A 13,092-nucleotide genomic window follows, 5' to 3' on the forward strand; every position below is an offset into this window, starting at 1 on the left:
AAATTATCCTAGTGTAAAATATAATTTTTTTTTCTTTCCTTAGAAACAATTTCTAGAAGCTATCATATGTTTGTTTTCACGTGTTCTTTCCATCGCTGCAAACATCGTGCGTGCTGCTCGACCCATGCTCGACCATAGCCTCCTCTCGACCCGCTGCACGATGTCGGGAGCGAAGAAATTTGTGCCCATTTTCGAACGGTTTCCCGCGCATTATCGTCGATTCCTAGAGGACATGAAGAGAAAACCCGCTGCTGTTCACTACAAACCTCCGCCTGATAAATATGTCCGGAACCCTGTAACGAATGAAATGTGAGTACGGTAACCGGCGTCCTTGGACGATATGTCCGCGCGTGCTTGCCTCGCGGCCGTAGTAGCGCCCCATATTTTGAGCTATTTGAGAGAGGAACGTGCATGGGGCCACGGAGGCTTGAAGTGGCGTTCGGAAAAGACGTACATACCTGCGGTGTATCTGTCGATGGGGCGACCGATCGCAATACACACCCAGCCTAGGATTGGTACCGGCCATGAGCATCAGCTGCTGTTCGTTCTTCTTCTTTTACTTTCAGTTCGGAAACGGTCAGCTGGGTGCCGTTAGTTGACGAACAGTAATCTGAAGATGAAATTGAGTTATGTTCGTTTTCTTTACCCTGTTTTTATTATTGATGCTGAACCAGTGTCCACTACTTGCCGGCTGCGGCAAAGCCGTCATTTGGAAAGTCTGTTTCTGGAAAGCCAGAAATACTGTTAATTGTTTTTTTCCTGTTGATAATTCCAGGTGATTGGACGTAACTCTAGTTACGGCCACGTGTAGGTGAACCCCCAGCTGGAGCAATAATTAATAATTAATGGCTGCGCCTATTTTACCGGCAGGCAGCAGATTAGCCCGGGAGAAAAGTTGCCGGCAGTTCTTCTTCATGCCAAGTGAGTGCAGCAGCCAGTGGCAGGGAAGTGACGGCAACTTTTCTCCCGGGCTATTCTGCGGGCACTGCACATCCATTGGCTGGTCGCGACTATCGTCACTAAAATGACTTTATGTAGTGACGCTAGTCGCGACCATGTGACCATCCTGCCGGCATTTTTTTTTTTTTTTTGCTGCGTCTAATCTCACGGCAGCCGTGAGAATTACCTCCGGAAAATTCTCACGGCAGTTTTCATAAAAGCTGGCTGGCCCAAAACTTGCTGAATAATACGTCTTAACATAACATAACATAACCTCACTGAACCAAGCGTAACCTAACCGAACGCGTCATAACCTACCCAAATCCAGCCCAACTGCAACAAACCTAACCTAACCCAGCCCAACGGCGCAGAACACAACCCATATTTAACTTAATTCAACCCGTTCTAGAAGTCCTGTGCGGCGATCTCTTGACAGAAAAACCAGACTAAAAAAATTAACAAAATCACGATGACCGAAAAGTTCTGAAAGCTAAAAAAAAACATCACAATGTCGGACTTGAACCTGAACCTTCTCGTTTAAAACCAAGTACTGTACCACAGCGCTACAGGGGCAGCTGGAAACACAACTTTTTAGGGAATATTTATCAATAGAATCTCCGCGTAGCGTGCTTAGCCAATGAGAGGTAACTGCCGTGAGAAATTTCTGACGGTAATTTTCACAGTTGCCGGGATAATAGACCCTACCTTTTTTTTTTCTGCTGGTCGTTATTTTACTATCACCCACGCAGCTAAATTTCTTCCCCTGCATGCTTTACTCGTATGTATATTAGGCCAGCATGTAACCTAACCTGACCCAATGTAACCCATGAATAAGGCGACGAAAATCACAAGGAACAGGGTTCATAAAAATAAAATGAAAAGGGGTTGCAGCAGGTGGGATCAAACCAGGGACTTTGCAATCAGGAACCAGAGGCACAACCACTGCGCCACGCTAACCATGGCAGACAGAGCTACCGTCAGAGGTAGACTACCATTCCCTACAGACAGCTGGATGTCATCTGAGTGACATGGCGAGGAACTGCCAGCAACTTTTCTCCCAGGCTAATCTGCCTGCTGCCGGTAATATAGCCACTGCCATAATTAATAGTGACTCGGGCTATTCACTGAGCAGTAGTGGTTTGGCCGGTTGGGTGAGAATCAAGACAGACTACTTACTCTCATCATGAGTTGTGAAGCGACCGTGACAGTGAGTTGTCGGGGTAGGGGAGGTTTGGTGCCCTAGCCCGACATTTGAATAACCCCTCCCCTTGAATTCCAGAAGCCGCTGGGGCACCACAACAGTACCGCCTACGTTTCTTCGCGCAGATAGCTGTCACTTGAGCGAAAAAAATAAGTGCGCACCGAAATCCCCCCTCTTCTCTCTTTTTTTTTTTTTTTTCCAGGCAGTGTCTGCTCTCACTGCACTATTTCCACAAAAGCCTGCCAGGCATTTCTGGAAATCAACCTCCCTTAAAGTAACCCAACCCAATGTAACATAACCCAGCTTAGCTATGCCAAAAAGAACCTATCTCGGTAGAAGTCCTGTGCGTCGATGGCGGGGTAATTGTAGGAGCAACCCTCTGCAAAAAAATTCACTTTCAAAACCTCGATGAACGAAAACCTGAAGTCTTTTTTCTTGAAAACTACACACACACAAAAAAAAGTTGCCCTATTTCGGATTTGAACTGAAGTATTCCCATTTCAAAGCGGGTAGTATACTACAATGCTACAGGTGTCAACAGAATGGGTTTTCGAATAATATTTAACCCACCGGTGCTCCAGGCAGCATGCTTAGCCAATCACACGTGACTGCCGTGAGAATTTTGGGAATGTAATTCTCACGGCTGCCGTGAGAATAGACCCTGCTGTCTTTTCACTCCAGAGGACGGAAGGCAGCGCTTGATTCGAAGCGGGCTGAGTGAAGTTACGAGGGGGGAGGGAGGTCGAATTTACATAAAATTTCATTGTGAACATATCCCACAGCCACAATCAAATAGATGTGCAAGGTCATTTTTCCCGTACTCTGGCTGTCAGTGGAGAAGCAAGCCACGGGGTGTCCTGGGGCTAACGCCCCGCGTCTTCGCCTCGCAGCTGGAGGACGGAGGAGAGGGCCATTCCCGTGCTGTACCCCCGGGAGTGCCAGGAAGGTATCTGGGGCGGCGAAGGCATCATCATGGGCTACATGCGGCGCCCCTACGTCCGCTACGTCAAGTACTTCTACCCGAGCCTCAAGCGCGTGATCCTGTACAGCGAGATCTTGGACAAGTACATGCGCGTCACCGTGACCGAGAGGACCCTGATTCTCATCAACGAGCATTGCGGCTTCGACCTCTACATCTTGAAGGTAAACGACCCCCGGGGGACTGACCCCCATTTTTAAAGCGGAAGCTATCTTAGTGGGACCAATGGCGTTCTGTCAAAAAACTAATGCATTTCCCTATAGACCGATTGTTCGACCAACAAGCTCTGATAAGATCTGTGGACACATGGCGCATGCGTGCAACCGGGCTTCCATTGTGTCGAAATGGTTACTTGAAAATGGTGAAGAAGGAATGGTTCTAGATAAGACAATACATGCACCGATCAAGAAGAAAGAGTACAATGGTACACCGTTACCTCATAAACCACATATCGGTATACATTTACTAGATCGTTCGTAGATGCATTTAGTGCTTAGTGCATGGAAAATCGTCGCGTGGGTTCATTTTTCATTTGTGATTTTGGTCGTTGAATGTTTGGCGATTGAGTGGATGAACTTTTGGCCAAGGTTGGACGCACTTTTAACTTTCGCGCTTCTCTCAACTTTCAGTAGGAACATTTTTTTTTAATTTTTTGTGTATACCCTTAGTCGAGTACATTGAAGAGGGGAGTAGGATGGAAAAAAAAAAGATGAAATAAAAAAAGGAAACGCTTATAAACACATAAATACAGCAAGAACATGCAATGGCCCAAATTACCATTACACAATATTGTTAGGCATATTTACATAGGCATATTTTACAGGTTGTTTACAAACAAGTGTACAGCAGTGGCTTGATGGTAAAGCCGTCCCGGAGTCACGAACCTTCATTCTCGTCGTCGTGTGGGGATTACCTCGCTACAATACTATCAAAATTGTTTGCCCAAATATACAATGAGGTCTTTAAAATTAAGGTTAAACAGTGCTATTAGGGACATCAGCATGAAACAGTACAGCTTTAACGATTGCAGCAATTTTATGGGGAAGGTGGTTTGAGTCTTTTGAGGTATAACTTTGTACAAAAATTCCCCGCATTTCCCCGAGGGGAAGAATGTGAAAGTGCGAATGCACGAGTTGAATTTGCGCGGTTCGGTAATGTTCGCGAAAGAGAGATCACACACACACACACAACTACAAAGAAAGAAAGATGCATTTATTCACAGACACCTATTTGTGTTGTCGTTGTACTTGATTGCTAGAGCGGATATCAGCTTTGAAATTTCGTGTCAGTACTCCTTTAAGCGGGTGCATTAGCCCTTCTCACGCCCGATTCCTGGCCAATCCCCCACGTGGGTATGTGCCATGTCAGCGGCCAGGCAGCGCGCGCCCATCTTCCCCCGTTGCCAAGGAAGACGAAGAGATTCCTGGCCAATCCCCCACGTGGGTATGCTATGCGGACATCGCCGGTGGACGCAGGTTCAGGGTCGCTTAAGAAGTGAATCGCACTTAAAAGCTCGGCAATGAATTTTGTGGGCTGGCCAGTGGGATTGGGCTGGCCAGTGGGATTGAAACTTTTTAAGGTTTCGTTAGTGTGAGTCACAGTAGCGAACCAAGCAGCGGCAATTCTCGAACAAGCTTTGTGGGGGGCGGTTGTGTGGCCAGGAGCACTGGTTGCTTGGTGTAGTTGTCGCTAACATTAAAAATGGAGTTCGCTCAAAGGAAGCCTACTCTTTGGGTTTTTATGTAATGAATCCAAAGGCTTTAAAATGTGCAGGCTGACGTCTAAAGAGCTGTCGTACGGCAAACGTCTTCTGTGATCCCCTCTAAAGTATAAAATCAGCGCCAGCAGTATGGCACAAATCACGTCATTGCCTTCCAAAAGATTGCAACCACCTGTGATTATATCGTATTGCCAGGAAGACGACGCAGTGAAGCCTTTGACCAATCAGAGGTGTCGACAGGGCTGAACACTTGCACTCCTTATGTGAGTGGAACGCACTTTTTTTTACGCCAAAACCTGTATTTCTGCCAAACTGTACTATGGGGCACTTTTGAAATTTCATTATTATTATTATTATTATTATTATTATTATTATTATTATTATTATTATTATTATTATTATTATTATTATTATTCTTTTCTTCTCCTGTTTCTTTTCTTTTCTTATTTTTTTTTTTTGCTGTTTTGCTTTCTGAGATTACTGTAACTATCTTTACTTTATTGTTTCTTTCATGCATACGGTTTTGTGTGTTGTGTTGTCTTGATTTTAGTTTGTTTTATGTACGATTTGTATATGGTGTACCAGTACCAAGACCCTAGGGTTGTTCCTGGGCACCGAAAATAAAGGTTGATTGATTGATTGATTGATTGATTATTATTATTATTATTATTATTATTATTATTATTATTATTATTATTATTGATTGATTGATTATTATTTTATCATTTCATTTTATGATTTATTTAGACTGTCTGGGGACAGTGTGCACCTAAATTGTAACAACATTAGTGCTCCCCAAAATCGCACGGGCATTTGTGGGTTTTGCCTCTGCGGCCGGGAAACTGAATCCTGGACCCTACAGCTAATACTATCATCCCAACATTCGGATTTGGCATGCAAAACACAGAAGCCAGTCTCGGAATCAAAATTTCTTCAGAAAGCATTCGATTGTTTATTTGGAGAAATATAGGCTCAAGCTCCGCTTTTAAAAGTTGCACCTTCATGGCGAACTTCATTATGTTCAGATTTTTTGTGAGTGCCACTGTGTTATAGTTTTCTGAATGTTTCCCTTTGGTGAATTGTATCAATCCTTAAAAGGCCCTTGTTCGAGTAGGGATGTGCTGTTAGGATTATTCTCAGTCTTTGCCAAAAATTCGCTGTATATTCAATTTCATGTGGATGTGTCGTCGATGGTTTTTCTGTCTAACCACATTCACGCTGTGGACTTTGGGCTATTTCTCTTGTTCAGTCACCCTGGTGCCTGGAAATTTGAGCTTGTCTCGGCTTCATGTGTGTACATACTTTTTTTTTTTTCCAGACCCCGGTGCAAGACTTGCACTCCCAGCTTGCACTGGACCTGAGGCGCAAAATGCTGCTGGCACTGGCTAGAAAGGACCTCTACCCTGACAACAAGGACAAGCAGAAAGAAATCTTGGAGAAGTACAAGGAGTTCATTGTATCTGTGAGTTGGCACGCATATTAGCGTAGCCCTTACAGCTTTCGCGAGAGCTTGTCTGAAATTTTACACCTGTCTGACGAGGCGGCGCAAAAGGCATGACTTGAACTCTTTGACAATGTGTTGCGTGTTGACGTCCTTGTAGATGCCATGCCACTCATGCTGGCCGGGTAAAGGTCTCCGACGTGTACGCAAGTGAGAAACACTGGACCGATGAGCTGTGCATTGCTCCTACCAATAGTACAGGTTAAGGCTAAAATACAGGTGGCTAGTATGGCAGAGTTTGTGCTCGCCCGCGACTGTAAAAGGTCGTGCTGGCAAGAAGAACTTGGAGCTATGAAACAAGGCAGATTGTCTTGTTATCTTTTATCCCTTTTTCGTGAAAAATCTGCCACTACATTTAAAGTGCCCCGTTGTGCAAAAAACGGAAAAATGGGCGTTGTTGTTGTAGTCCAGTGCAGAAAAAGGTTGCCGGTGTGAAGGGTGAATGTAAGAACATATTTCAGTTCATATGGGAATCCAACTTAGGTCTCCAGAGTACGATCTAAGAGCGTTACCACCCAGTCACCTCAGTGGGAAAAAAAAGGACTAGTGTGTGGGGCAGGTAATTGTGACAGCACATGAGCAGAATAGGTGTCCGTCAGCCAGGGGGGAGGGCTGTGGCATCAGGTTTTCGCCACTCTGCCTGTCCAAGTTATTCGCACCAAATTATGAAGAAAGAGATGCAGACACAGTATAGCTTGTATTCAATAGCGACGCACGCATGCAGGCAACCATGTGAGTGGGCTGTCACTGCTTACGTCGGGCTCCATGGGATGGCGGTACTTGTCCGTGCTAAGCCCATGATATGGGTTGGACATTCCAAGCTCTAGCCCGCCGAACGCAAAGTAATGCCTCGACTCCAATGTGAGTGCAATTAATAAAGCGCTAACCACATGGAGCGATTTTTCCAGCGACGCGACGAGCGACGCGACTAGGATCCGCAGTCGCCGAACCGAAGTCGCTCGCCGAGGCAACCACATGACAGTGACGGCTCGAGCGACTGAGGACGGCAATTTCAATGTTCCCGCACTGCGCATAGTAAAGCACTTGGTACGCTGGTTGTTTACAAACATTTTTTTGTTCATTTGTCATAAAAACCATGACTAAAAAGTATTACACCCTTCTACCTTGCTTTTTGCACTTCATTGCATCTCTAAAACTGGTTTGGGTTAGCGATAGCGCGCACTTTTCCTTCTGCACCTCATCTCTCGGCTCCAACATGAACGCCGTGAAGAATTCGCTTTCTTGACGTCGTTTTTGCCACACGGGTCTCACCCAGTGTGTGCGGGAGCGTTCTTACTTCTGCTTCAGCATGTACACAAGCTTTACCATGCAAAGCTTTCTTTGCCGCTGCATCGCAAACGCCATCTGCGCGAATCTCCCTCCCGTTCTCTTCCAAAACTGGAGGATGCGTGCTGACGTAGGGGCTCTCCTATTGGCTAGTCGCTAAGGCCACTTCCGGGAGGCAAGGGACTGTTTCTGGCGACCCAGAACCGAGCGATTCGATGAGTGACTTGGTCCGCGGCGAAAAGTAGTTCGTCGCTAGTCGCGTCGCTCCCCAAGTCGCTTGCAAAATCACTCCATATGGTTGGCGCTTAACAACTCTGTTGACACCACCGTTGAGAATCGAGTTGAAACAGAGCAGACGATGCCCGCTGGTGTTATTTTTTCCTTCGGCGTGCGGCCACAGTGGCACAAGCCGCACCGTGTCCGTGGCTCTTCGGCCATGTCTGTGGCTATTTCCAGTGTTGCCAAGCGAAGAAATTGACAGCTAAACTTTTCAATGAACACAGTCTACGCCCATTACAACGGACCCTCTGAATCCGGAAAAAAACGTCCGCTGTAGCCGAAGTATGCAGTATCCGACTGGGGGGGGGGATGAGCCCTAAAGTGGGTACTTTGACCGATATTGCATATGCATAGTACATACACTTTGTTTATTTTACATGCCTGCAGCACCTCTGCACAGTGTTCGGGTGAGGGCAAAGAATTGCGTAAACACTATTTCCAAAGCTTAGCACTGCAACTTGGAAAAGGCCTAGCGCATGCGGTCAAGTGTGTAATGACGCATGATAATGATAGGCTGAGCAGATAAAGCAAGAATATAACTAGGCACAATTATTAACCAGTCGTGGCCATCAGAATTAGCTAGGCTCTTTTAAATCCCTTCACGACGAGGCAGGTTTTCTCGAAACCATTCGTCAAACAAATCGGATCGCTGCCGGAAGTTCCCCCAAGGCAGCTTCCACATTTTTAGCGATTTTATTCTGGTCATTGAAACAGATGTAATGAAATAATCTGATGACGGACAGCTGTTAAATCGAAAGTTAGACCAGTTGGACTGTGCACGGTTACTGGCAGATTGCACACAATGGATGGGAAACAACCCCCCTACTTGAGGCATTTCTTCCCTTTTTCACCGAACGGAACGGGAACGATGCATGCATGAGAATAATAAAGACCGAACTTCACTCAACCTGAGTTTTATTACATAAAAAAAACTGACGAGGGCAGACTCGCCTCCGGGTATTCAATAGCCCTGTTTTCAATCTCACCGGAGTCGCATTTATCGGCAGCAGCCTTTTTCCTGTACTTCTGGCGATGTCGGCCTGTTTTCCCCCATGTTCAACAGCGTTAATTGCGCTTAATTTATCCGACAGTGAAATCAGCTACCCTGCCACTCAAGCCCCTAGTCGCACAAAAAGGGGAAAAAAAAAAAAAAAAAAAGAAAACCACTGGCACTGGCTTGGCTGTGCCAACGACCCGGCTTCCAGCAATGTTGCCAGACATAACACTTTTCTTACGAAAATAAATAAAGAAAAAGCATATCGGGTGCCGGCCCCGCGGAAGTCCGCTGTAAACATTCAGTCGAAACAATTTTCGCCTAAAATTTAGTCTGTTGTAGCCAATAGTCTGCTCTAGACGGGTCCGTTATGAGCGGAGTGGGCTCCATTTAAAATACATGGGGACCAGACAAACCAACAGAAATGGTCTGTTGTAACCGAAAGTCCGTTGTTGCCAGATCCGTTGTAACGAGCGTAGACTGTACCACCTATAGTTGTGAAGATGTCTGATATGTATTGCCAGGGGAAGCTGCAATGCTTTCGCCTTGAAAGCGCGTAAGCAGACTTTAGTGCCCTGTGGAATTTCTTCTTCTTCTTCTTCTTGTGTCTTGCTATGCGCAGGAAGAAGAAGCGGACTGGTTTGGTCTGACGCTGTGGAAGGCAGAGCGGAAGCTCATGGACTACGAGGACGCCCTACCCAAGCCCAAGCCCCTCAAGTACCAGTTCTTGAATGATTACTTGGAAGAATTGAAGGGTGGGTCCCCTTTGCTGCCTTCGTTTGGTGGTTGTGAGGGGAAACACGATTCAGTGTGCCCGAAAGTACGTGTCTGGTGAAGTCGCCTCTGAGAAGGCTGGAATGCGTAATTTCATTGGAGAGGCTTTTTTGAGTCATTGAAAAACTTTGTATTGATTCCTCCTCAGAAGGGAGGCACTTCTTTACTGTAAAGAGCATAAGAAAGCCAAAGTCAATATGGACAATTTTTTTTCTGGAGGTGAGTATGTATAACATTGTGGTAAAAACTGAAACAACAAAATGTCACATCTAGATGCTGGACTTTCAAAACCTAGTCTCTTTTTTTTCCTCCTCCTTACAACAGGGGTGAGACAGCTGCGCATATTGCGCAGATTTGATACAAATTTGTTTTCCTGCGCCAGGCTGCTCCAAAACCTTGAAAATTGGTAAAATTGCGCCAAACTGCTCCAAAACAGTCTGAGAGCCAACGATTTTAACGCTCCCATCAGTTTCAGTGGGGAAAAATGCTTACTGACCACATAATTTTCCATTACCCCCAAGGTGATGCTGTTTGTAAAAATTGACTGATCATTCAATAAAAAACTCGCATAAAATGGTACCCGAAATAGTTTTTTCGGAAGACACAATGTCGGGTTGCACATGTTATATTCTGTATGTTTTTAAAGCTTTCCCATCGAAAATTATTGCAAAGTCCTCTATAAAAATACTAATGTTTACTAAGGCGACAAAACTTGTTCAAGTTAATGACAAAACGGCAATTTTCTGAGCGCCGTATCTCCGGAACGACTTTACGTACGTACACGGAGCGCCGCCATCTTGGTATTGTGAGGATCGGAAAACATGGCCAGCGGGCGAAGCAGTTGCTCGTAGTTCAGGCTAGTTCATTCTAGTTCAGGCAGACCGCTCTTCACAGATTTCTACCGTGCTTTTGGTTATGGGGGTGACTAGGTTTAGATTTAGTTTGATCTGTTACGGGAAGTTGCGCCACTCGAAAGGTGGAGTTCATAGAAAACAACGCGGTGCCCGCGAATTCACCGTGTTTCGTGTGAGGCGCGGTTCGCGCTTGAAGTGAAATTTCTGACTCATTGCGTTGTTATAAAACGCGGAGTTACTGCTGCCTTTGACAGCGAGCTTGCAAGCGGCGGGAATGGGACGGTCGACACTTCAAAAGGGGCGGCGCAGGCTACATCGCCGCAAAATGTTCAAGCAATGTCCGATAGCAGGACGGGCTATTATTGCACGCTAGTAATAATGGTTCATCAATCTGAAGTGAAATTTAATGCCAAAAGGGAGATGGCTAAACATATCAACGTTACTCAAATTACGATCGATCGTAGTGAACCTGCACCTTAGTGTTTGATATGGGAAAGCTGGTGGGGTGCGACGACTGTCACCTCGCTTTGCGCAACTTTTGCTGTGGCTCTACACTTGTGCTTAAAGCCAAGTCTGGGATTACAAAAATAATAATTTCGGCATTCCCACGATAATAAAAATGCCTTACGATTGCTTAGTTTTTCAACTTGATATTTTCAACGGAACTCCATGTTATCTATACATAGAGCCTATGAATTTAAAAATGGTTTGTAAAAGGTAGTGCATTTGGTACCTCGTGATATTCTGGTAGAAAAACTTTATTAAGAGGCTGTTTCAGTGTTATATACATTCAAAACAGATTAAAAAGTGCTCTTTCCCCCCGAGTTGCCAAAAATTTTATTTTTTGGGCACCTAAGGTGACATAATAAATGTCGTTAACTGCTCCAAACCAAGGTTCTTCTGCTCCAAAATCGAGATTTTGCTGCTCCAGAAACTGCTCCCAAACTTGATTCAGCTGTCTCACCCCTGTTACAATAAAGTTCATTGTCTCAATAAAGTTCATTGTCTGTCTGTCCTCCTCCTTCCCATAAGATGCAGTGTCTGCTGGAGCTATAAGTTTTCACTTCCTGGTATACTGCGTAGTCACCTCATCTAACAATTTCTGTATATTTTTTTTTTCCTCACGTGTTTTGCAATTTGCAGAGTTCCAATGTTGAGCCATCCCTCCACTTATGAGCAGTGTGCTCTGAATGGGTTACTTGATCGACTGGATATCTTGAACATGATTAGTGAATGGGCTTACAGTTAAGCGTTGCGTATTTCAATGTACTGGCAGCACTTGTGTGTTCAGGTGCAATAAAAACAAATTAACCCGAATGAATTTAAGGCGTCTTTTGTGCCCAACTCATACCGTACTCTCGTGTGTATAAATCCTTACTTTTGAATGAAATGGCTTCCTATGGGAGAGTGCAACTTATGCGAGGGCGTGACTTACCTGCAGATATTTGTACCGAAAGAATTACTTTTATAGGGCACTCTGAGATGTTCACTGGTGTGACTCGTACACCAGAAAATGTGGTAGTCAGCTGTGTTACCTGTTCAAGGGTCTACATAAAAAGCTTTTTTTTTTTTTGTCATCTTACCATGTTGTACATAAGCATTCCTTATGCAGACAATGTTTTTTTTTTTTGCCACTTTTTGCCAAGTAATTGGGAAAGTATAGAAATGTTATTGTATTCATTTTCTTTTGCAGCGAAAGAACAAAAGGAACAGGAAGCCATGCCGTGAGTTTGCTTTTCCACATTTTTGAAATTTCATCTTTTGGGACTTCTTCAGGTAGGTTTAATTACATTTGTCCACTTTCTTGCCTTTCAGTGAAGAGCCTCAGAGCTGGGTGTCCAAACTCAACCCCTTCAAGCGGTCAACATCGTCAAACCCAAGTTCCGAGTCATCGTCGTAATAATTAATTTAGACCAAGATAGGTAGTTATACCAGAGAGTGTTAATAAAATGTTTTGTTGACATGTTTCAGTATGCATCATTCCTATTAGCATGAAGTTCTCATGAATACCTTGTTTTTTGTTTTGTTTTTTTTTTTCCAGAAATTTTTGTCAACATGCGTGAACATGCACCTAGCGTAACCAAGGGATTAAGTGAAGAAAGCCCTGAAAGGGTGAAAAAATGGAAAGCCCCAGAAGATGATGGGATCCCAGTTGATCTATTAGGCATTGGTGGAGACATACTAATTGAAAAACTCACAGAAGCGTTCTCGCATTGCCTTAGGACCTCGGGGGGGGCCAAAGACATGTAAAAATGCAAACATAGTTCCAGTTCATAACAAGGGTGATGTGAAGGAGCTTAAAAATTACAAGACCATTGGCCTCCTCTCTGTTCTGTACAAACTGTTCACCAAAGTAAAACTTATCCAATAAGCGACACGTTAGGTTTTCAATGTTCCAAAGAACAAGCAGGCTTCCGAAAAGGTTTCTCTCACAACAACAGATCAGATACATACAACAAAAACTCCGCTGAGTATAATAAACCTTTACACATGGAATTTATAGGTTATGAAAAGGCATTTCACTCCAGACTTGTACGCATAGCCTTGTTCCAGGATTTCAACGA

At 44.6% G+C, this 13,092-nt stretch overlaps 2 protein-coding genes across 2 annotated transcripts in view; one reads left to right on the top strand and one right to left on the bottom strand.

Moving 5' to 3' along the window:
* LOC144163325 (ubiquitin carboxyl-terminal hydrolase MINDY-2-like) overlaps positions 1 to 476 on the bottom strand; it is a 31,735-nt gene extending 31,259 nt beyond the window's left edge. The window contains exon 1 of the mRNA XM_077694255.1: positions 459 to 476. The gene's annotated coding sequence lies outside the window, so the exon portion shown is untranslated. The remainder of the gene's footprint in view (positions 1 to 458) is intronic.
* Positions 109 to 12,498, top strand: Mrpl28 (mitochondrial ribosomal protein L28). The gene is made up of 6 exons (XM_077694259.1): positions 109 to 309; positions 3,031 to 3,283; positions 6,158 to 6,301; positions 9,523 to 9,655; positions 12,222 to 12,252; positions 12,344 to 12,498. The coding sequence occupies exons 1-6, from the start codon at positions 125 to 127 to the stop codon at positions 12,426 to 12,428; spliced, it is 831 nt and encodes a 276-aa protein (XP_077550385.1). The 5' UTR covers positions 109 to 124; the 3' UTR covers positions 12,429 to 12,498.
* Positions 12,499 to 13,092: the final 594 nt, after the last annotated feature.

The sequence above is a fragment of the Haemaphysalis longicornis genome, unplaced genomic scaffold, assembly GCF_048455015.1.
Source record: "Haemaphysalis longicornis isolate Haplotype H1 unplaced genomic scaffold, Haemaphysalis longicornis Haplotype H1 scaffold_12, whole genome shotgun sequence".
Classification (NCBI taxonomy): Eukaryota; Metazoa; Arthropoda; class Arachnida; order Ixodida; family Ixodidae; genus Haemaphysalis; species Haemaphysalis longicornis.

Excerpts from the sequence above, each read along its gene's own strand:
- Mrpl28 (XM_077694259.1), top strand. The coding sequence starts at position 125 with ATGCTCGACCATAGCCTCCTCTCGACCCGCTGCACGATGTCGGGAGCG. Across the intron at positions 310-3,030 it reads AACCCTGTAACGAATGAAAT|CTGGAGGACGGAGGAGAGGG; the intron begins GTGAGTACGGTA and ends TTCGCCTCGCAG. Across the intron at positions 3,284-6,157 it reads TCGACCTCTACATCTTGAAG|ACCCCGGTGCAAGACTTGCA; the intron begins GTAAACGACCCC and ends TTTTTTTTCCAG.